This window comes from Antennarius striatus, chromosome 5 (genome assembly GCF_040054535.1).
Source record: "Antennarius striatus isolate MH-2024 chromosome 5, ASM4005453v1, whole genome shotgun sequence".
NCBI lineage: Eukaryota > Metazoa > Chordata > Actinopteri > Lophiiformes > Antennariidae > Antennarius > Antennarius striatus.
The window spans coordinates 13,147,649-13,170,134 of record NC_090780.1 but is presented as its reverse complement, the minus strand read 5'-3'; the positions used below and the strand labels follow the sequence as shown (position 1 = coordinate 13,170,134).

Genomic DNA, 22,486 nt, shown 5'->3' with positions numbered 1-22,486 from the left:
AGATGAAGCCCCATGAAGCATTGAAGCTTTTCATCCAAATCGGTTGTGTGTGTGTGTGTGTATGATGATGAGTAATGCTTAAAAAATACACCCACTCAAATGATGATGCATGTTGCCCACCAACCTGGTCTGTTGTTTTACTGCTGAGACAAAGAAATACTGTACTGATAAAAAAAAAAGTGATTTATAAAATCACCAGTTATAGTCTGTAGCTGTGGCCGACATGACCACTTTTTCCACATTCCACCTGACACTTGATAATACTTATGTTTGGGATTAAGAGTAATAATTATGTATGTAAATATTAATAATAAAATTTGCAGGTAGTTTGGTAGTTTCGCTCTCTTTTCCTTCAATCTGGGATTATTATTATTATTCTCCTCTCAAGATTTATATCATAGGGCCCACTTGTAGCTTATTTTCCTTGCTACATGTTGAAAATATATCTTTGGCATTAATTAGTAAATCACTTAGCTTCAATGAAGAATTTCTCCCCTGACGATGAAAATATTCAGGGTGTTTTGCAAGGTGATAGAACTGCTTTAATCCACAGATGGGGTTGACAACTCTAAACAAGAGTAGAGAGAGTAGAGTAGGACTTTAGAGTAGAGTAGGACTATTCGTCCCTTCAGGAGGTTCCATCAGGGAAATTAATTTCTCCGTCACACTGCACACAGAACAGTGAGAACACAAAAAGAAAATACACACAGAAAGTAATGCCAACACCAAATAGAGTAATAAATAACCCACCAAATAAAAAGAATATACAAATACAGAGACATAAATGGGTTTAGGAATAAGAGGGCATGAATAAATAAACCTGGATAGGCATGGGTAGTGTGTATATTGTTAACATTGTTTGGTGCATTGTTTGTGTCATCCCTCTGCTCTCGCGTGGACTCTTTTTCTTCATCTCCCCCAGAGAGGAGGTGAGCAGTTTAATCGCTCGGTGGAGCGAGGTATAACTACAAGGTATACCTACTAACTTCACGTCTGTTTAGTAGTGATTTCACATCCCTGCAGCATGCTGTCCTCCTCTGTCTCTGCTTCTGACTACTAATGCTCCATCAGCTGCATTGAATAAATCATGGTTTCCTTCATCTTAAAAGCAACTGTATAATTTTCAGAAGCAAACAGACATGGACACATTAAGTGATTGGTTTCATTTCCTGTTCTAATAGTTGAACAGTCTTGAGTTTGCTGTAAGTGGTTTCCTGACAGAGCATCATTTCAAAAGAGGGTAAGAAAAGTTGACGGCAGGAGTGTGTGCTTTGGAACATAATGTCAATTATACCTGTATTTTCCTATATCTTAGTAAAGATGTGTGTTCTTTTTGATCTTCAATTGACTCAGCTGGCTCTATTGTCAGTCTTCATACTCCTGCCAGGATCTGATGACGTCAGAAATCTCTTGAAGGTGTTAATCTGGGCCACAGACCAGAGAAATATTTCTCTGGTTTGAAGCTGTGTATTTCGTCAGTCCTGTCTCTTTACCTGCCTCCTTTGCTACTGGCTGTCGTTTGGTTTTTTATTTTAGGATTTAGCCGTTTTATCACATCAGAATTATATCAGAACAAGGCAGTCAGAGACTGTAACATCCCGTGACACCCCTGAATTTAAAATCTTACCCTGACCTACACATTTTTGCGCGTCTGGCTTCCTGAAAATGTTGCGTTTTGTTTTGCGATCGTATCTCAACAGGTTTCAGAGACGTGTACCTAAAAAGGTATAAAAGTGAAAATGTGACCTTGACCTAGTTTTCTCAAGGTCATCATCTCATTTTCAACCCTGACAATTACATCACCCCTTCGCGGGATGTAATGAGTGATTACAACCACGACACTAATTTAAGAGACTGGACATCTTCCAATTCTCTTGTGTGTTTGCTACAACTGAGCAAAGCTTGATTTCAGAAAAACAGTACAACATGCCAACATTATAATCTTTATTCCAGTATCTGAGTCAACATTAAACAAATACTAAGTCGATAAATAAAATTCCCAATTTACATGTATTCTTATTTCCTTAAATCTCTTTCTATTTTAAAGTAGAAAAAGAAATATGATGGTTCTTTAACTGGCAATTAAATTATGAGCTTTAGCTCAGCTGTGATGAGGAACCACTGACCTCTTCCACATCATTAAACCACATTCAGCAAAGCCAAAACGATACTAATGCCTTTTTTAAGTTAAAAAAAAAAGGCTGCTCTTTTCTTCGACTCGGTCAGATTTGGTCTGAATGGTTTCCTCCTTGGTCCCAGAGCAACAGTTTGTGGGCAGTATCTGGATGCTAAACACATTAATACAAATAATCCCTAAATCATCTGAAAAAGTATCAGAAGAACAGAGGGTGTGTCAGCTGAGCAGACGTTTATCCCCCTCAGATGACTATTAACAGGTAACAGTGTAAATTAGACATAAGTCTCCACAAAAGAAGACGTTTCTGGATTGTTCATGAACACTGTGGGAATGCTGAGCATTTCCTCAACAAAAAACAAAGATCAACTAATGAATAAAACTTATTCCTAATAATTTTTGTAAAGTCTAAGTGAACATACTGTCATGTAGTGCTGCAGGGTCAAACCCACTGACCTTCTGTAGCAAGTTAGAGGCACCATACTAGAACATGTATATGTAAGTTCATGTGTAAGGACCTTCACTAATGAAATCCCTAGTGGATATTTAAAAACAAAAAAAACTTAGGATAGTATTAGTGCAGGAAAGCTCTCAAAAGCTCATCACAAAAAGCATTTGGTTGGTTTAATGAGTGAGAGTTTATACTGGATGACTTTTGAGATTTAAATCCATCAGTCTGCATGGAATATGTAACCATGTATTGATCTGTGATCGATCAGTGATAGCGCTGTTGAACTCCTGATTGGAACCTTTATGTCACATGAGAACATGATGGCCACTGTTGATTATCATTGGAGCAGTTCTTCCCACGAAATTGGTTTGGAGAAAACCTCCCGCTCTAGCCAGAGGTCATAGTTCATTTGGAAATCCTCGGGCAGGTCCACACGCTGTCCCAGAACGCTTTGCAGGCAGTTGTCCACAGGCAGGAAGTCCGGGTTACTGTGGCTTTTGTCGTAGCGGCGACTGTTGAAGCGTTCAATGTTGGCCCGCAGGGCACACTCCTCAGCCTGGAAATCCCAGGGGCGAGCGTCCAGATCTGCTCCGGGAAAAAACAGGAGGTATATAAAATGTATATATGCTAGATAAAAGATGGCCAACCTTCAGAATCACCTTAAAATCTTCTTTTCATGGACAATCAGGACGAAAGACACTTCAGTGAAAACAACTAGACATCACTGATGAATGTATACAGTAAATATCGTAAACTGTATATATGAGCTAATTATTCATCAGACAATATACAAACGCTGCTCGTGTGTGTTTCTGCTCACCGTTTCCGTACGCCCAGTCATCATTGAGCCGATGTCGGACCTTTTGGTAGATGGCAGACATGGTCTTCATGTTGCTCTTCCTCCACTGCCGTCCCAAGTATTTGGTCTGCACTTTGAGCAGCTTCAGGACGTACAGCTGCATCATGGCTTGCTTGACCTTCAGCGCCCTCTTCAGGATGGGAGCAGACTTAAAAACCACAAGCATCTAGTGGGGAAATGGCAGGATAAGGACTCAAACATAATCCCTGAGTCATAACTCATTGGTGATTTGTCACAGTGAACACTGCTTTATGAGATCTCACCATTGTTCTGGAGTGCTTCCACTTGGTCAGTTTGTTGAGGATCCTCAGCAGATTAATACAAGAAAACAAATTCCTCCAGCAAAACTGATTGTTGTCTCCTGCTTCCTGTAAATGATAAAATATAATGTTCAAAACAACATCGGAACAGTGCTGTAAGCAAACCTAATACACAACTTTAAATCTCCACAGCACTCACCAAACTCTCGGCTGTTAACTCAGGAAGCTCGTTCACCACACAATAAGGAAAATCGAGGACTGAGATGCTGTTAGGAAGGAACACAAGACAAAAGATCAAGTTCACTGATATTTACTGGAAATAGGAGCCAAGATTTAAACTATTCAAAGAGGAGCATACCGTACCTGTTTTTAGCTGTGATGTAGGACATTATGTTCTGGTTAAAGAACTTCAAAATAAGTGGGATGCAGTTGGCAAACACCAGATGTTGGGCCATGTATTCAAACTATAAGGACAATAATAAGATATTAGCTTTAATTTAACCATTTCCTTCATTTGAAGAAATGTAAATAAAAGTGCAATAATACACTAAAGTATTTATACAAAAATTAAATGAATTCACATTTTATCCTGGTGTGAGGTGTGTGACAATCATACTTGATAGATGTGGTTAAGCTTGAAGTGTTTCAGCAGGAGCAGCAGGATGGCAGAGATGGCCTTCACGATGATCTCCTTGTGTCGATTGACATCGACACCGAGTTTCATGCTTTGCAGCACTGTGGTCCTGCAGAGTCAGACATGATCAATCAATCACCCATCAGAGGTCAGTTATAACTACCACACATCTACTGCAGGGGCTCCCAAAATTTGCGCCCCAAGCATGGTATCCCTATCCTTGACTATACAATCTTTAATTGCTCCTTGATTAAGTTGAAAAACACAATAAGAGTAGAATATGTGGATTTGTGTGTGCAGTTTGCAAAATATACTCCAGACAAAAAAACTGATTATCAACTGAGAGACATAGTGATGACTCATTTTATGGTGGGCAGAAAAAAATATAGAAAATAGTAAAGCAACCAAAACGCTCGTGTTTGAAGAACACTCCAGTAATGATACACAAATTAATACATTTTAAAATAAAGTAGTTGCCAGTAATTATTTTCTACTTCAGTCATAAATCTATTGTGAAGTTTTTTTTCTGTAATTAAAGTTGTGATATTTTCCCTGTTCAGATAAACACAACGATGCACCGGAAACATCATCATCACTTACGGCATCTCCTCTGGCAGCACATCTGCCAGGATGTTGATGGAGTCCGTTTTGGCTTTGGATGTGGGAGCAGCAGCCAACAGGATTTTCAGCAGAGCAATCTGATATTCAATTAAACACAAACCAAAGTTTGTCTGCTGCTGAACGGCTGCTTGAGCAGTCAGATGAACAGAGATGACTGATGTTTGGGCTGAACAGATACGATCAACAAAGAATTCAAAAGAAGGCTACGTTACAGAGAAAACTTGGATAATACCTCTAATATTTAGCTAGAAAAAGCATAAAATGTATAAATAATGAATGCTGTAAATGCTGTGTCTATAGCACCAAAGTGTGGACTAAATGTAAAATGAGTAACTAACCATATATTGAGGCAAACTGGGCAGAATTCCCTGGTAGAGCAGCTCAGTGGAGGACATCTCCACCTCTTCTTCACCCTGATGAAGAGGCGAGAAAACAACAAACATAAAATAACTTTGTCTTTGTGTTTATAAAAATATATCAATACATCAACTCCTCTGAATTGATCAGGTGTTGTTGTTTAAGTAGCTGATGTGTAAAGTCATTAAAAAATCATGCATCATAAGCCTTGGTATTTAATTTATACAGCAGTAACTATATATAAGCTAAATTTTAGCCTAGGACTTGAAGGAAAATATTTCTTTTAGCTGTTTAATTCCATTCACTCAGAGCAAGGAAGGGATATAAAACCAATTAAAAAGCTCCTATATGTGATTAATTCATATAAACAGTTACTAACCCCAGACAGAGGTGTTTTCTGGAACTCCTCCTCCTTTGCAATCTGTATCTCAGCGATGGAGATGTACTTGTGCTGCAAAAAAGATGAAAATTTATGTGAAATCTATTAGTACCAGTTTAGAGTTCATAATGCTGTTTCAATAATAACAGATTGAATGATAAACAGTTAACAGCAACACGGTACCTGCTTTAGTGTCTTTATGCTCTCATGAATTGGCCTGGGCAAGCCAACCACTGTATCTGTATCACTGCAAAACATGAATAACAATGATTTACTGCATGTGCGATATTGTATTTAAATCAATACAATCAAAAAGTCATTTTCTGTGAGGAAGAAAACTTACTTTCCGAGTGTGTACCCAATAAATTTACTTCTACTTGATTCAAGGAAGTTTTCAATGTCCTTCTCTCTGTAGGAGGAACAACAATAATGTCAAGCTGACCACAATCTAACCATCTTTGATTACATGACAGTTACTCCGATTGTGTCGTCACACACATCACACACATTTAGCACACAGTCAGACTGAGCAGTACCTGACTTTAGGAGCCCAGGGCAGTCCTTTAGGAAAAGAGATCCTCTCTGAAGGCGGGTGAGGAATCGGGGGAGGCATCACCTCGTCCCTCTCTAGAGGGAACGTCTCTGGCTCTATGGAGTTGTCATTGTCATCGTTGTCATCCTCATCTTCACGAGAGTCATCGGCTTTGTAAGGATCCTTTTCATTGAAGGCATCAAGGTTGTCCTGTTTGATCAACGCCTGGATGAAGACAATGGGACAAGGTGAGTGAAACTGACCTAGAAAATATAACACAACACTACATGTGGACCTAAATGAAGAAATAAAACAAGTTATTACACTTAAAAATACATAATCACTAATATCGGTAGCAGTAATGGTTTGCATAAACAAAATTTAATGACTAAGACCTGAAATTGAGCTGCAGACATGTGTCTTTGAGCAAATATCAACGTAGAAACAAATATCCTGTGGATTGAGATATTAAGGACTCAATAAAATATCCTCACTGTTCATGACTGGCAGACAGTTAGGGAGTGATTCATCTTTCATTTGCAGCCAGACAGATGTGACATTATGGTTTGTTGTGAGAGCGAAAACAAACAGAAATGTCCACCTTGTGTTCGCGGCGCGCTCGTTTCTGCTGCTGCTCGATGAGGTCGGATGCAGATGCAGGAGGAGACGCAGCCCTCATGCTCCGAATGACTCGAATGCTGTCTTCTGGGAGCGGGTGGAGGCCCAGGTCCTCACGCTTATGAACCTTAATGCTCTGGAGTTGTTCAAACCCTCCAAGTGTGAACTGAAAAGATCAACAGGTGTGTGTGTGTGTTCAGACGTTTCTTATCTGTCGTCACATTGTGTGTGTTAACAGATATTTCTCTCTCTCTCACCAGTATACTCTTCCATAACAGTAGTAACACTTTCTTCATGGGAAAGTGAGGAGCGTGGCCGCTGCAGAACTTGGTAACCATACTGAAGAGCATGACAGAGATGGGCTCACTGTTGACCAGAGGAGATCCTGGACAGAAGAGAGGGAGTGGAAATCATTAGTCAGCAACATTTTCTTTATATCCATGTCTTCCCTGCAGCTTTTGACATCAACAACCTTACCCAGTTCTGCTCTGAATGTTTCTCTGATGATTTTCCATTCGGGTTTGTCAGCTGGGTCGTCCTGCTGTATCGTTTCCACCATCAGGTACATAATGTTCAGCAGCACTCTGAGATCGGTGCTGTCAGCCAGGGAGATGGCTGGTTTTCTGACTGCACTACTACACGCAGCGCTGTTACTGAACAGGACAAAATAATAGTCACATACGACTCTTACAACAGAAACTTTTACAGAAGAAAAATGCACTAACTAGTAGATCCATGAAGCCAAACTGCACATGTTAGCTTCAATCTCGTTTTTCTCACTATGTTTTATGTGACTCAATCACCCACCCCTAACTGTACGTGACTTAGGTTGGCATTAGTGTGAATATAAACTTGTAATTGAGAACATACTCAATCTCCATGTTGAGAAGCTCCACCAGAGCGGAAAATGTCCCAACATCCAGCAGCAGAAAGATGTTATATCTCATCCAGTACTGCACCTCCACCTCAGAGCTACACTCTGCAAATGTTCCTGAAGGGAAACAAAACATGCCACTCAGAGAGACTTAGAGAATAAACCAAGAATAAAATACCCTAATTGAGCATTAACTCTCTTATTATGATTCATTCTCATCAGAATCAATCAAAGTAACATGAACTTACCCTGAGCCATGTAAAGAATAGCTCTAGCAACCTTCAGTCTCTTTTCCCGGCCAATCACCTCCAGACTGTACAGCAGGCGCATGGCATAAGCTCTGTGCTGAGCTGCATCCAGCTCCGTCCACTTCTTATCAGAAACTACACACACAGTGGAGGTGGACATGAGATGGATCGCCTCTTCATTCTAAGTGAAACAAACTGTTAACAACCAACTGCTTACCATAGGTTCCAAACTCCACCTCAAAGCACTTCCTGTTGAGCGCAAACTCTGGTCCTTCAGTGTAACTGTAAAGCTCTGAAACACGTAAACAAAATGAAAATATTCTGAGCGCACAAAGTCTGAAAATGGTCCAGAGATCCAGGGTAACAGAAATGATATAAGAAAACACACCTGACAGCTCTGCAGTCCATTTGTCAGTATCAGCATATTCAAACTCCAGGTCTGGAGACTCAGACAGGCCCTGTGTGCAACACTGAATGAGTCAAGACACAGTTCAAGGGTTATAATCCAAATGTTTATCAAAATGTCTGTGAACACACACCTTTTCTGATCATCTAATCACAGAAGTTGTTGAGGTATACAGAAATACAAAACTCTATCTACATAACCAAAATATCATTTCTTGAACATTACTAGTCAAAATTTGCCACAAATGAGGCCACAAAAATTAGTTCAAAAGGATGAAGATCTCAATTATTGTCAGAGATCAATGTTAGAAGTTAATTATATTCAGTCAAGCACAGCACAGAAGCACAATTTTAAAAATAAAAATATGAGACAATAAAAAAAAAAGATTAGACAATAAAGTTAAAACTGGTTCATTCTAATACCCCATGGCTGCTTCTATTATTGAAACTAAGCAAAATTATAATTTGCTGTATTTATGTATGATGTCAGACACTGCAGAAGGAAATTTGTTAAGCATTGGAGTTCTAAATTTGATTAATCCTAAACTATTATTACCGATGACCTAGTCTAGTCTGTGTGTTACTAACACGAACTCTCTGGTTTGTTGTGAATTTACAAAACAAAGACAGAAACCACCGAACCAGTGCACAATATAAAAACACCTGTTGGCTGGCAGAATGTTGACAATTCCAAGCTGGATTCCTGACATGTAGCAGTCTCTAGGCTAGCCTGAGGCTGATGTTAGCCAGCTAGCCCCTGCTTCATTACATCGATAATCCGCCCTGATCAAACAGGACAACGAATCGAATGCTGCACATAAAACGTCAGGTTCATGACCGGAAGAAGTGTCTCGAGCCTCGGCAGCGGCCGTCAGCGCGAGCCGCCGGGTGGGTAGAGAAGAAGCCCCTCCACTGGCTGACGGAGCTAACGCTAGCTAGCGCCGTGCGGACAAGGCAAAGCCTGCTTCGGTTAGAGAATACCAGCAGACATGAATCACCGAGCTCCCGTCACGGGACGTTACCTCTGAGTCCTTTCTGGGGTTACGGGTAAACTCGCCCCGGCTTTTGTTCGGTATCATTGCTCTCTGTTTGTTGTTTAGCGGAAGACCAGCTCCATTTCCGAAGACGTCCATAATTTTTTTTTTAGCTCTGCATCCTCTCGCGAGATCTGGACGCGTTATGCCCGATGACGTCATCCTGTCGGTGTACAGTACGGTAAACTCATTTTATCAGCTGTGTGTGTGTGTGTGTGTGTGTGTGTGTGTGTGTGTGTGTGTGTGTGTGTGTGTGTGTGTGTGTGTGTGTACGAGACTCATACGACCAAACTATGTACCGTATTTGTTCAGAACTTTGTCCAAACAATCGAATCCAGGTGTTCTAGCATCTGGTTACTTCCATACCTATAAAATCAAGCATGAAGCGTTCAGATTACGTTTACAAACGTTTGTAAATTTGTCATCGGATGCTGAGGCGCACAGGTTGTCAACTTTCTGCAGCGTTAGCAGCTCCAAACCTACAAACTTCATGTCAATCACAGATTAGAAAAAGTCCCATAAACACACTCCTAATCCCAGACCCGTCGAAAGCCTTCCTGAAAGAGCTGGGGCTGTTAAACCTGCAAAAAGTGGACCGACATTATATTAAATGTCCTATGGTTTAATTTGACTCGAATACATGCGTGTGAAGACACGCAAACACTTCTGGTAATATTGTATGCTTATTCATACATGCATTTTAGATAAGTACTGAGTTGGCAGAATGTCTGAAATGATGCATCTGAGACATTTTCAAATTCATACAGTAGTTTATTAAAGAGAGCTGTGCAAAGAAATGTTATAGAGTGTATACTGTTAAAATACACTTCAACTAAATCAAAGGGTTAAAAACACGGGAAAATTTCATAACTATTATTAAAAAAAATTATCAGAACTCTGTCTTCATGTTAAAAATTTGAAATAATGAAAAAGTGAACAGTTGTCAAATCACAGTGGTATTCTCATCTATTCCCATTTGAGGGGCTGTACACTCAAGTAATCAACACATTCATTTGGCTCTATTATCAAGTTTAGATTCTGGTAAAATTTCTTATGAGTGAAAGCTGAAGGAAATCTTTATAAAAAAGCTATTAAGTGCTAATAAGACAAGCACAGAGTAAGTACTGTTTAAAGTAACTGGGATGCAGCATATACTAGAAATTAATATGAACACACTTGAACTAAAATACATGTTCTTTATTTCTAAATGATCAGTAGTCTTACAGCAATGCATTTAACTCTTCACCACCGCAGAAGAAAAATACTTTTGACACAAGGAAATTTACTTTTACTGCATAGCTCTAAGAGTACATCCTGGAATGAGCAGGATTGTGGGGTGTCGCTATATGTGGAGTAGAACATAGTTATATCTGGCAGTATGAATTACTAAGTGAGTCCCAAGGCACTGTCAACTAACCAGAATGGTAACTGCCCTCATCTGGCTGACAGGTATGTCCCCACTGAATATCTATGGCTATAATGTCCTTAAAGCTGTTAGTGTAAAGGTAAAAGCACTTCATAGTAGCATAAAGTAGCTTATTATAGGATTAAACAGCAAAATGAGAAAAAAATCTTAATGACATTAAATTACTGCAAAAATTATATACAGGAATTTTCTGTAAGTCTGTGTATGTTCAGGGTTTTGTAAATGGTGAAGCCAAAGGATATCAAGTAAATAAATGAATACATCAATAAGGTTAGAAAGTGGCAAAGACCTAATGGGGACAGTTAATACATTTGTTTGGAGAAGAATCACCTCACAGACCACAAGCAGGAAATACAGCATGTTAAAATAGAACAGCTTTAAATCGAGCTACATCTATTCTATACACAATATCACACATCTATTAAATGCACAAGACATAGTGTAAATAAAAAAAGAAACCCAACTAATTCATTTAATGCAACCATAAATTTTAAAAGTATTACAAGTGAAAATTCAGAATTAGTATCTTAAGTTGGTGAATTTATCTGAAAACAGTGCTTAAGCTTTTTATTTAAACAATGAAAAAAATAAAATAGATTAACTGTAATAATTCAATACTACAACGTAACACAGAAAGTGAAGCTAAAAGTCATCTATGTAAATTAATTGTCAACAACGCTTACTCACGTTTAGGACAAGAGCATTTGGATATTTAAGATTACATTTTGTTGATAAAATCTTCAATAGAAAGGCATCATTTATTTAACACAACATATAATTCCTGTGATGATATAAAAACAAAGTCAATTTTTATCTTTATCAAGTATCTCTATGTCATCAGCTTGGCAGCTTCATCATAGCTGCAGAGTATCAAATTCTCTAAAACTAGTGCATTTTACAGTTTGACTGTAAATAATGACTTCATAAGAACGACAGATTGTGGACACTGGGGTCAGTGAGTGCTGATCTAATAAAATACATTTACAGGCAAATCTAAATAATGACCCATTCTAATTTTACATGTCTGTTTCTTCTGTACATTATGGATGGAATGTGTGAAGGAATGGTGTCACAAAGCAGATACTAAACTTTAAAGCTATTTTGACCACAGGCAGAAACAAACAATCTGGGCTTACAATCACATATTAAATCGTTATGGCTCATTTGTAAGAAAGAAATTGCATACTTCAACATCCAGCATTCAAACCAGAACATTTAATTGTCCCTTTCTGGTGACCTGATTAATTTATTTTCAAATATTCATTTGCCTTTTATGTCCAATTTGGTCTGGCTTCTAATGGGAAACACGTCTGGAGATTCACTTTCTTCACCAGGATTCGTTGGCTCTTTTCATTTTAAATAAGGTCAGGCTTCTTTAAAATCGGTGGCACAAACAGGAAGTTAATTAGTTGGCTAAATGAGCTAATGAAGCCCTCAGATGACAACAGGCCAATTTAATAAAAATCTTCACAGTCAGAGGAGTAATCTGTTCTGTAACCTCAGTTGTTTCTGATGTTTAGCACAGACCACCTGTTAATGTACAGCTTTAAAACCCACTCATGCTAAGTGACTCACTTGAGCTGCACCAATAACTGAGAAACTGTTCAATAACTAAGATTTAAAATCTCCATGTACAGTGCATCAGTGCTTTCCCAACACCATTGAGAGACCTCCAAAAGTGCTTTCTGCACCACCCTGTAATCCTGTAAGTGTATGATGTTGTTTTGATGAGTAAATTCATTGTTTTACAACTACTCATCCACAATGGACGGTAAGAGCCTAGAAGGAGCTTAAATCAGGAGTCTGCTCCCTTATTAGCCTTGACTGTAAAGAAAGTCCAAATGCACTGGGTACAGTGATTTTTTGCAAAGTGCTCTGTCATTCATTTTTATACCATTTGTGTCTTTACTGTCTGTCGTACTCGGACACTAACCAGCTGAGGATTCAAAACTCATGACACTAACAAGGCTAAAAAAGCATGGAAGTCAGAGTTTTAACAGTTTGGAATCTAAAGAGAGTCCATGCTCTGTGTGAAGCCTTTGAATACAATTCTTAAATCCACACTATTGCTTAATGCAAGTTTAACCAGTCACACAAATGACCATTAACGTTTCACAGCTATAACCCTTCGCTGTCACAGTTATTTGGCACGATGTACTGATTCGTTACTGAAAATCCCCCACAAGCTTATAATACTCAAAGAGCCAGACCGTTTAGAAGCAGATCGAGGCAGAAAACACAAACGAGTGGAGTGTGGTTACGCTTTACCGTCACAGCTCGCTGGGTGCCGTGTTTATTTCTGTGGGAAGCAGCCGGAGAGTGAAATTGCTGCTGCCAGTAAAATAAATACCTAAATATAAGCTGAGCATCCTGTGAATTAAAAAAGGATTAAATACAATACACACAAATCTCTTCTGTCTCATGGATGGATGACGCTGGGTTTCATTGACATTCATGTGTGCCAAGATGTGGTTCCCCTGCAGACTAATACCTGTGATTAAAACAAAGTTTAGTTGGCTGATAAACATACATACACAAATATGATGATTTACTATCAAATATTTGTTAAGTTGGGAATTCAAGACTTGTTTGGTGATACAACAGTCAAATGCACTCTATTCTAGGCCATCACTTTTTATATTTTATAACCTAAAAAAAATATGATCAAATTAAATAAATCAAAATCAATAAGTCTTTTAATTTAATAATTTTAATAGTCTGTGGTATTCTGTAAACAAAAATTGTGCCACTGTACCTGTAGTAGTTTGGTTTAAAAGGGCCATTCTTATTCAAGCCCAGGTATTTGGCCTGCTCATCAGTAAGTTCTGTCAGGTGAGCCTCAAAGGTGGCCAAATGCAGGCTGGCAACGTATTCATCTGAAATATATTCAAATGTTGACACACACAAAAATCAACACACGTTATGAGGTCATAGCCAGTCAGCATAAACACAAGGTTATGAGGAATGTTATTTGAAACATCTACAGATTCTCACCCATCTTCTTTGGAAGTAAATAAACATCCTGCTTGTACCGTCCCTCTGGAGCGTTGTACAACTCGATCAGGGCTAGTGCCTGAACACAAACATGGTGAATCAGACTAGTGAAACAAGATGCACATATTAAATTTAATGATGAGCAATAAATGTACTGAACTGCAGATTACGGAGCGATATTAACAGACCATTGGAGACAAAGGAGTTGCTGTAAGAGTCCCAAGTCTTAAAAAGTTGCATAACTTCTGACAGGCTGGTTACCTGAGTGGTGGCTGTGATGGACAGGACAAAGGTAGGAACAGTAGAGCAGCTGAGGTTAAGGAGACGTCCCTGAGGAGAAAAACAATCTGTTATCAAGAAGGCAGGTAGTTAGCAGCATGCTTCAGTCCTGCTACTACAATATAATTACACCTTGTATACCGATAAAATGCTGTTCCTCAAGAGACAGTGTAAGAATGTTTATCACTTTACATTCACCGTTACTGCTTGGTCCCATCCTGTTTTTTATAAATTGTTTTTACCAAATATCATATGATTAATAAAAGGAAGTAAAAGCAGTACTGTATATAAGGAGAACTCCATTCTGGGTTGCTGTATGTTGCATCCAGTAGGAGTTCTGTTTATGTCCTACGCTGTGCACCATATGCCTAAAGTTTATGTAACTTTGTTATTATTATTTATTTTATGCAAATTTGATTCAAACTTTGATAAGGAAGTTTAACCAGAAGTCACTTTTAAAGCATGTCTCCTGTTTGTATTTGTTACCTCAGCCAGAAGGATGACCCTCTTGCCATCAGGCCAAATGACGTGATCAACCTGAGAACGGACTCTCTCCCAGGTCAGCTCAGGGGTGCGAAGGCTTGCCTGTGGGGGGGTGAGAATATCACGTTCTTATAACTGATATTATTAGTGTTGGTTCATGCACACTGGTCTCCATACATCAGCTCAGTGCATAAGACATTCTGTCCAATGGAAGCACTAACTTACCACGTCAATCTCAGTGTTGGAATGGCCCATGTTGCAAACAATGGAGCCATTTTTCATCCGATCAAGTTGATCTCTGGTCACCACATTCTTGTTCCCTGCAAAAAGACAAGTTTACACCTTCATTTAGACTGGATCCCTCATCTGTGCTTCCCTATTATGACTGGTTTTAAGGGGGGTTACCAGTGCATGTTATGATGACATCAACCTGGCGAATGACCTCATTCAGTTTGACCACCCTGAATCCATCCATACTGTTTGTGTCACACAAAAGAAAAGATAAATGTCCAGCATTAAGCTTCTGCAAGAACAGCGTCAAAGAAAGTGTTTCCTATTTACCAACAAGCAGTTTAAAATAACTGAAGGGCTGGCCTTACGCTGTACTAATGAACTTAGTCTGAGTTCAACCATCTTCCAATATGTTTGTTGAACAATTAAGTAAATTTGCTTTGCTATTGGTCTCCTGCAATCTATTCCAGTCCATGTTTTCCTCACCAGGCCTGCAGCCCACAGATGGGATCGATCTCTGTTACATAGACGATGGCTCCCAGAGCTTTCAGAGCAGCAGCACAACCTTTCCCAACCTGCAAAGACATGACGATGCACAGGATGAACATATGGAAATTATCCTCCCATTTATTAATGCAAAAGACAATTTTCACAGAAACCTTCTTAATTTAAATTCTCAAGGACCTAAGTATTGACCATAGAAGGTCTACTAATCTCAATACCCTGAAAACGTAACTTTATGATCCAGATAAGTGTGGCAGGTTAACAAAAATGTCTCACCTCACCATACCCACATACGACCACTTGTTTGCCTCCAAACATGACATCTGTTGTCCTCTTCAAGCTGGAAAGATTTGACACAAAAATTAGCACATTTTGTGTTGGTAAAGCCAAACAGTCTGGATCATTCTGACAGAATCTGGCAACTTCACTCTGATACACTATAAGGGCCTATCTTACTGTTTGTCTCAAATGTTTGCCTGCATGAAAAAGACCTGTCTTAAGCAGCAAGCTGTGTATTTTCTGTGACAGATTGCAACAACTTTATAGAGTTCTCAGTAATATGGAGAGTTTCCATTCCATCAATCCATTCATTTTCTGGACCGTTGCCTCTGTTTTCGCAGGTCACAGGGGTTGCTGCAGCCTATCCCAGCAGAATTATGGGCACGAGAAGGGGGGACACTCTGGACACGTTGTCTGTCTGGTGCACATCGACGCACCAGACAGAAGAAGAACAATATGGAAAGTTTGTGGAATAATGTATAATAAAGTTGAACTTTCCACTACACAGATCAATTTCACTTCATATCCCAGCACCATAGATCTTTTAGTCACCGCATTGCATGAAAAGAAGGGTAATAATCATAAATGGTGAGCATGGAAAGTGTAAATAGTGTGAAGAGTGTCGGCTCCAGGCAGAGGTGAGTTGACTTTAAGGGTAACAGACCCTACATATGCTGCAGTGGTAATTGACAGGGTAATAAACCCAGCATGTTCATGTTCTCAGCTGTTTGCTGTTTATCTTCGTAGTGTGTGTGTGTGTGTGTGTGTGTGTGTGTGTGTGTGTGTACAGTATGGGAGCAGTTCAAAGGAAACGGCTGTCAAAAAAACCATTGAGGTAATTTGTGATATGGACCAAGTGTCCTGAGATAGCAGTTGCTCCTGAATTTAACATCACTGCAAAAGCTACACGGGACAGAAAAAGGAAAAGCTACAGTATTCTAAATTCATTTAAATTGTAATTGTAGGATTGGTTTGAGATTACAAGAAAGTGCCTCTCGTGTTTCCTTCTCAACTGGTAGACAACCATGTGACAAACAAACTCTGTAGTGCTTCAACAACTGATGGACTCTGATTGTGCAGCCTACCGACAACGAATCAGATTAAACTGAATCTTACTCACCCGTCCAAGATTGACTCTCTGCAGCAGTACAGGTTGTCGAACTTCTGCTTGGTCACAGAGTCGTTCACATTCATAGCAGGCACACACAGTTTTCCAGCTTTTGAAAGCTGATACAACCTGAAAAGAAGAAGAAAGGAGATAGACGGGTTCACTTCAGGCCTTCAGGTGTGAACAGAATGTTTTACAGATAGTGTACAGTATATCTAGTAGGAAGTAACTACCTGTGAACCCCGGTGACGCTCTCCTCCACGATGCCCCTGATCTTCTTGAATACGTTGGGGTATTTCTTGTACATCCAGTGTGTCAAGTCTCCTCCATCATCAAGGATCTCACAGACAGAACCATTATTATTTACATTATGAACATGAAAGTTTTAAAGCTTGACATCTCCCACTTCACAAAACGAATTAACTTAAGGTATATATTTTATTTGTGCAGATATTTTAACTGCACATGGGTTTGTCTTGGTAACAACTCACTGTCTGATATTACACCCATGAACCCCACACAGTTAGAAGTGGACATGTTTCTCCATACCATGTTGGGCTGCCAGCCCTCAGTGTTGACACAGCGATCGATACACCACCAGAAGTCATCCTCAGACTCCCCTTTCCAGGCAAACACAGCCACTCCTGAAACACAGCAGATGACAACAACTTGAAGAACATCATATCAACAATCGTGTTTGTGTAACATCCAATGTGGTGCACAATTCATGGCTCTAAAATAATTCTATATCACATATTTGTCAGTCATTCAGCGCAATGCCAAACTGATAATGTGAAGATGCTTACAGAGAGAAAGAACCCGACGGAGAGCAACTCTAAAGCGCTCCTTAATTCAGTGTAAATCTTTTGCAAAAGATTAAACATCTCAGCCTCTAAAGGACTATGCTCAGTAATAACTCACTGTAGAGTAGACGTGAAGTCCCTATCCCCACTGAACAACTCCTAAATCTATGCCGACCCCCCTCAGCTCATCTCATCATGAAAGGCCAACTGTGGACATTTAGAGTATACTTTAACCTTCTCCTAGAAACAAGATTAAAGGCTCAAGTGGTGCCTCTACCAAACTGAAAGTCATATTTTACATCTTAACATTTCCTCCAAAGGGCTGAGTTTTCATTAGTTTATGTAATATTTCCAAGCAGGATCCCTCATTGTAAAAGACACAAGATGCTCACATGGTAGAGTACGCCCACATGGCAACATGTGCGATTTTACCAATCAGTGTTCTGCCTGGACTCATCTTCCAAAACAAAATGTTCTCTGCCGTCTCTACTGCTTACCGGCCTCTGACAGAGCAGCAGCCACTTCATTCTGAGTGGAGTAAATGTTACAGGCAGTCCAGCGGCACTGGGCCCCCAGGGCCACAAGGGTCTCAATCAGCACCTGCAAACACACCAGCAAGCAGGAGAGGTAAGACAGAGGGACCGCAGACACAGTGCAATAAAATCCATCCAAGTGTATTCAGTAACACAATTCAGTTCTGCTGCGTGTTGATGAATAACCTTTGAAAGACAGCTAGTTGTTTGTTTAATGGAAAAAAAAAGTTTCTCAACACTTGATCCATTTAATAGTCTGATGTAAAGAAATTAAAAGGTCCTGTTTTCGAATGAGTCACTTGTGTAGAAATTATGACTGACACTGTGATTAAGACACATTATCTCACTGTAGTCTTTGCTTCGAGTGTTGACGATGAAATTCAGGAAGAAATCTTACTGCAGTCTGGGCAGTGATATGAGTGCAGCCCACAATTTTGGCACCCGCCAATGGTTTCTCACTTTGTGCTCGCTTTCTGAGTGAGATAAGTGCTGTCATATCTGAGAAACATGAGAACATGAAAATGGGTGGATGAGAAAACACATCAACACAGACAAGGAAAAGAAATCTCACAAAACAGAAATTATCTACTTCTAACCAGCAAATTAGTAAAAAAAAAAATACAAAAAAACAGGAAGATCAAATATTTTAGAACCTATAAATTTATGTTTGATTTAAACGTAGCAAAGCACAGTAGGTCTATTTTTACATTAATCATTCAAATGAAAAAGGGACATTGTTCTTGAGGGTCTAACCTTGTTCTGCAATCTCAACCTCCCGTCGTCCAAATTCAGCCTGCTTGATGTTCTTGACACAGAAATCGGTGCTGCCCTTAGAGTTGACCTGAGTTTTGTCTCGTGGTGACGTTTCATCATCAGAGCTGTCCGTGTAGGATGCAGCTGTAAAAAAAAAAAAAATTTTCAAAAGCTCAGCAAATTAAAGAAACCACTGAGGAAACTGATGACACAAAGGCTAAATGAGCATTTAAATGTCTCCAGCTAGTGTTGGCAAATACTGAAGAAAGAGAGAATGACAGATAGACAGACAGAGAGACAGACAGACAGACAGAGAGATAAGACAGACAGATAAACATCTGTCTAACCATCCTACCAGAGCTGTAGCTGTCTGTGGACGACTGAGAGATGGAGCGGGACAGGGAGCGGCGACCAGCTTTTGTGGGGAACCTACTGAACTCCTGCTTGTCTTCCACAAACTGGATTTGCTGTTTGAAAGAAGACATTATGTCACACACTGCACATGGAATAGTTTCATAGATGGTTTAACCTGAAAGTCAGTGTCACGGGGCAGACCGTTTCTAATATTATGGTTCAGCTGTGAGCAGGAAACAGTCAAAAAAAAAAAAACCCTCTTACTTCTCTAAGTAGAAATTGGGTCAGCCTAGTCTTTCTTTTTGATTGCTGGGCTTCAGCGTGTACCTGATATGGATGGAGTAACCTGATTGTGTTCTGATGGGGGTTTTTCATGCACTGAAGCAACACAAGCTGATGTGAATAAAAACCTTCCTGTAAGTGCTGCAACATAATCTTAGATATAGATGGAAACCTATTTACCACAGCAGCTTCTGAAGCGCATAGGTTTTAATTGTCTTTACTTAATGGTGAGACTGTGCTCTCTAAATTCTAAGGTTAAAGGTACAGTATATAGAAGTGAATACATCTGCCTGTATACTACAATGTAAGCATGACTGCATTCTATCATCTAATGTAACTTTGTGTCATTCTTTTCAACCTACATGGTAAGGTTCTTCAGTCTAACGCAGTCTCTAGTTTCTAATTCTCATACTTGAAACCCTCCAAATACCAGTGAGAATAATGCAATAAAAAGAACAATGTGAACGCTGTATTCCACAGATTAAAGGAGACAAGACACCACATAGTTTCCCTCTAGATGGGATCAGATTAGGTGGGCTGCAGGGTCCCAAGGCTTGATTAATTTCAGTCAGTCAGTATCAGTCTTAGCTTTAAAAGGCCTGTAAGTGAGATGAATGACACATGAATGATTTAAGGAGCACAACTGCTAAAAAGTTTCATTTAAAAGAAACACACACACCGAACTCAATTCACGACCATGATCTCCTCACTTATGTCCAAATAAGCTGAGTTTGCAACTTTCCTCAACCATCAAGACCTAAATATTAACCACCAGACATAATCATTGAAATGAACACGTGTAACATAGCAGCTTAACGTGAGCTAATAATTTCTGTGTTAGAATAAACATTGTACACTGGGCTTTGACTCCTGAGAACATGACCATGATTGGAGCAAAACTCCTCTGCTCTACCCCAAAAACTGTACATTAATATCAGATGAAGCACAAAAGTAGTGGCATCTCTCATGTCTCACAAACATGACCACGACTGAACTTAGATAGTTGGTGAATATTCTGATCTCACTAAGACAAAATAAATCATTAACATGTGAATTATGTCGCCTGTATTACCATTACCTAGTTTCTGTTTAACTATTTGCCAGTGAAAGCTACAGCATCTGTTCTTAGCCACACCTTGTGTTTCCTAATAGCAGGTCTAATCTACCCAGTAAGGATGACCGATATCATTCCAAGATCAAAAAAAACATTTGTTTGAGATTACAAAAATGAAATATAATATTTGGTGAAAATTACATTCTTCCCAAGAAGACAATGAGGACGTGAAACAACTATAAGGGGGCTCACACACGGCTGCCGTACAAATGTACTGAGTCAACAGATTTACTGCTGACGTACAAGACTGCCAGAATAGTATTTATAGCAAACTAAATTTTTTAAGGTATCCTGCAATAATTCTACAGTCATGAACGGTATAATGTTCAGGGGGATTGTTTCTCAAAAGAGGTGTTGATTCTCATTTAGGTTGGAATATGCCAACAAGAGTTAAGACGTTTTGTAATCACCTTCAGCTTGCATTGTGTGTCTGGATTTTTTTTATGTCAGTATGGAAAATCATAAACAAGTTAATGTTTTCAAATGATAGCAATACACTTACAGTAATAGAAATATATATAGCATTACTTAATTAGGAATGAAGTAGATCATAATAAAGAGCCATAGTTTCATTAAGTTAACATCACCACAGTCTGTGGTGTACAATAATACATTTAATAATCTTCTTTACATTTTCACAGAACCCGGAAGCTTTTTCTGACTGTACAGGTTCTAGTAACAATAGTGTGTGACTGAGGTGCTGGGTGCTATATAGTTTAGAGGATGTAGTTTGTGGGTCATTACAATGTAATGAATGGTGTCTCTATTATTTGTTGATCCAAAAATAGTTTAGAATGTGCATTGTGTCTTGAACTGGTATTCACTTGTCCATCTTAAATGAAGTGTGTGTTGTGCAACTGTCCATTGCAAAGAAATTCAAGATGCAACTCTTCCTTGTTCCTGGAAAAGATGTTTCTTATTTTTGTTATTTCCTCTATTGAATATTGGGAAATTGGGGCAATCTAATATTGTGATTTGCACTGATAACAGATTGTTTGATTATCTTTTTGTGCTCAAAGGGATTTACCTAACGCGTGTAAATTCTATTAAATCCATCTATTACATGCTTTCTGAAGGCGGATGTAATGCATTTTTAATCCCGTTTCCTTCTCCGTGCAGCAGACACAAGTCAAAGAGGAAACTCTACCCAGGCTGCAGTCTTGGACTAAATAAAGACTGAAACATGCAGCGGCTGCGGACTCTTACCTTTTTAACGGGCTTGTGAGTGGGCACCGCGCTAAAGGCGGACGACAACTCTCCCATGTTCATTTCGCTGTTCTTGCTGACAGTCATAGCAGAATATTTTTCCGCTACGTTTTCGCTCTCTTTCACCTCTTTGCTGGCCTGTTTCAGCTCCAACTTTGTCTCTCCGGCCGGGTCTGACATGTTAACTGTGCTCGTCTAACGTTACCTACTCAGAAACAGTGGAGCTCTTTGCTGGTAGTAGCGTCACACGTTAGTAGTGATACCCCCCGAGCTGCTAGCAGATCACTCTGTACCCGAGTGACACAGAGGCTTTCAGATTAAACGGCTGTAAAAGAAACAAACTGAAGGCTAAAACAACGAGCAGTTGTCTTTTATGGTCCACTTGGTTTTGTCGTTTATCGCTCTGCGGTCTATCTAGTAGTATTGGAGATACCGCGCTGATAGCCTCCTGGCTCAGCTGTCACCTGGCTGAGCAGCTTTGTGGGCGGTAACTAACAGACTGAAGGGGCGTGTCATTTATTCAAGCTGCATTCACTGACCGTGGGATAAAAAAACAAACACTCAGGTCTCATCTAGGGTTCGGGCCGTTTGTAAAGTTATAGTACCGCGGCTTGATTCCTCGTTTCGATTATTGAAGCGAGTCACGAACGCATCTTTTGTAAAAAAAAAAAAAACAACAACTACATTTTATATACTGGCCTGATTCCCGAAGGGAAATTAAGAGCACACTG

General features: G+C 39.5%; 2 protein-coding genes and 1 long non-coding RNA gene across 4 annotated transcripts; 1 reads left to right on the top strand and 2 right to left on the bottom strand.

Moving 5' to 3' along the window:
* Nucleotides 1-1,930: 1,930 nt before the first annotated feature.
* Nucleotides 1,931-9,568, bottom strand: strip1 (striatin interacting protein 1). 2 transcript variants are annotated; one of them, XM_068314441.1, is made up of 20 exons: nucleotides 9,395-9,568; nucleotides 8,356-8,437; nucleotides 8,185-8,259; nucleotides 7,968-8,102; nucleotides 7,716-7,836; nucleotides 7,323-7,498; nucleotides 7,103-7,230; nucleotides 6,829-7,011; nucleotides 6,232-6,452; nucleotides 6,039-6,104; nucleotides 5,879-5,942; nucleotides 5,696-5,767; nucleotides 5,298-5,372; nucleotides 4,939-5,036; nucleotides 4,321-4,447; nucleotides 4,068-4,168; nucleotides 3,904-3,970; nucleotides 3,708-3,812; nucleotides 3,406-3,610; nucleotides 1,931-3,170 (listed from the first exon to the last, which is right to left on the bottom strand). In XM_068314441.1, exons 1-20 carry the CDS (start codon nucleotides 9,566-9,568, stop codon nucleotides 2,923-2,925), a joined length of 2,523 nt encoding a protein of 840 aa, XP_068170542.1. In that variant the 3' UTR covers nucleotides 1,931-2,922. The 2 variants fall into 2 exon arrangements, with proteins under 2 accessions (XP_068170542.1, XP_068170543.1); XM_068314442.1 differs by having other exon boundaries at nucleotides 8,356-8,425.
* Nucleotides 9,449-16,208, top strand: LOC137594866 (uncharacterized). Its single transcript, XR_011035358.1, has 3 exons — nucleotides 9,449-9,587; nucleotides 14,597-14,664; nucleotides 15,944-16,208. It is a non-coding gene; the product is annotated as an uncharacterized lncRNA (long non-coding RNA).
* On the bottom strand, nucleotides 10,589-22,232 carry LOC137594865 (S-adenosylhomocysteine hydrolase-like protein 1). Its single transcript, XM_068314443.1, has 17 exons — nucleotides 21,756-22,232; nucleotides 19,155-19,266; nucleotides 18,800-18,943; nucleotides 18,444-18,544; nucleotides 18,011-18,113; nucleotides 17,260-17,354; nucleotides 16,944-17,050; nucleotides 16,723-16,839; nucleotides 15,600-15,663; nucleotides 15,306-15,394; nucleotides 14,994-15,064; nucleotides 14,814-14,908; nucleotides 14,592-14,690; nucleotides 14,088-14,156; nucleotides 13,827-13,905; nucleotides 13,588-13,708; nucleotides 10,589-13,323 (listed from the first exon to the last, which is right to left on the bottom strand). The coding sequence occupies exons 1-17, from the start codon at nucleotides 21,933-21,935 to the stop codon at nucleotides 13,317-13,319; spliced, it is 1,653 nt and encodes a 550-aa protein (XP_068170544.1). The 5' UTR covers nucleotides 21,936-22,232; the 3' UTR covers nucleotides 10,589-13,316.
* Between the last annotated feature and the right edge of the window lie 254 nt (nucleotides 22,233-22,486).

What these genes read in the sequence shown, in the direction of transcription:
- strip1 (XM_068314441.1), bottom strand. Translation starts at nt 9,568, where the DNA reads ATGACGTCATCGGGCATAACGCGTCCAGATCTCGCGAGAGGATGCAGA. An exon ending in ACCCCAGAAAGGACTCAGAG is followed by an intron (nt 8,438 to 9,394) that starts GTAACGTCCCGT and finishes TGACTCATTCAG; the next exon opens with TGTTGCACACAGGGCCTGTC. An exon ending in TACATCACAGCTAAAAACAG is followed by an intron (nt 3,971 to 4,067) that starts GTACGGTATGCT and finishes CCTTCCTAACAG; the next exon opens with CATCTCAGTCCTCGATTTTC.
- LOC137594865 (XM_068314443.1), bottom strand. Translation starts at nt 21,935, where the DNA reads ATGTCAGACCCGGCCGGAGAGACAAAGTTGGAGCTGAAACAGGCCAGC. An exon ending in ATCTGTGGGCTGCAGGCCTG is followed by an intron (nt 15,065 to 15,305) that starts GTGAGGAAAACA and finishes TGACACAAACAG; the next exon opens with TATGGATGGATTCAGGGTGG. An exon ending in CCAACACTGAGATTGACGTG is followed by an intron (nt 14,691 to 14,813) that starts GTAAGTTAGTGC and finishes ACCCCCCCACAG; the next exon opens with GCAAGCCTTCGCACCCCTGA.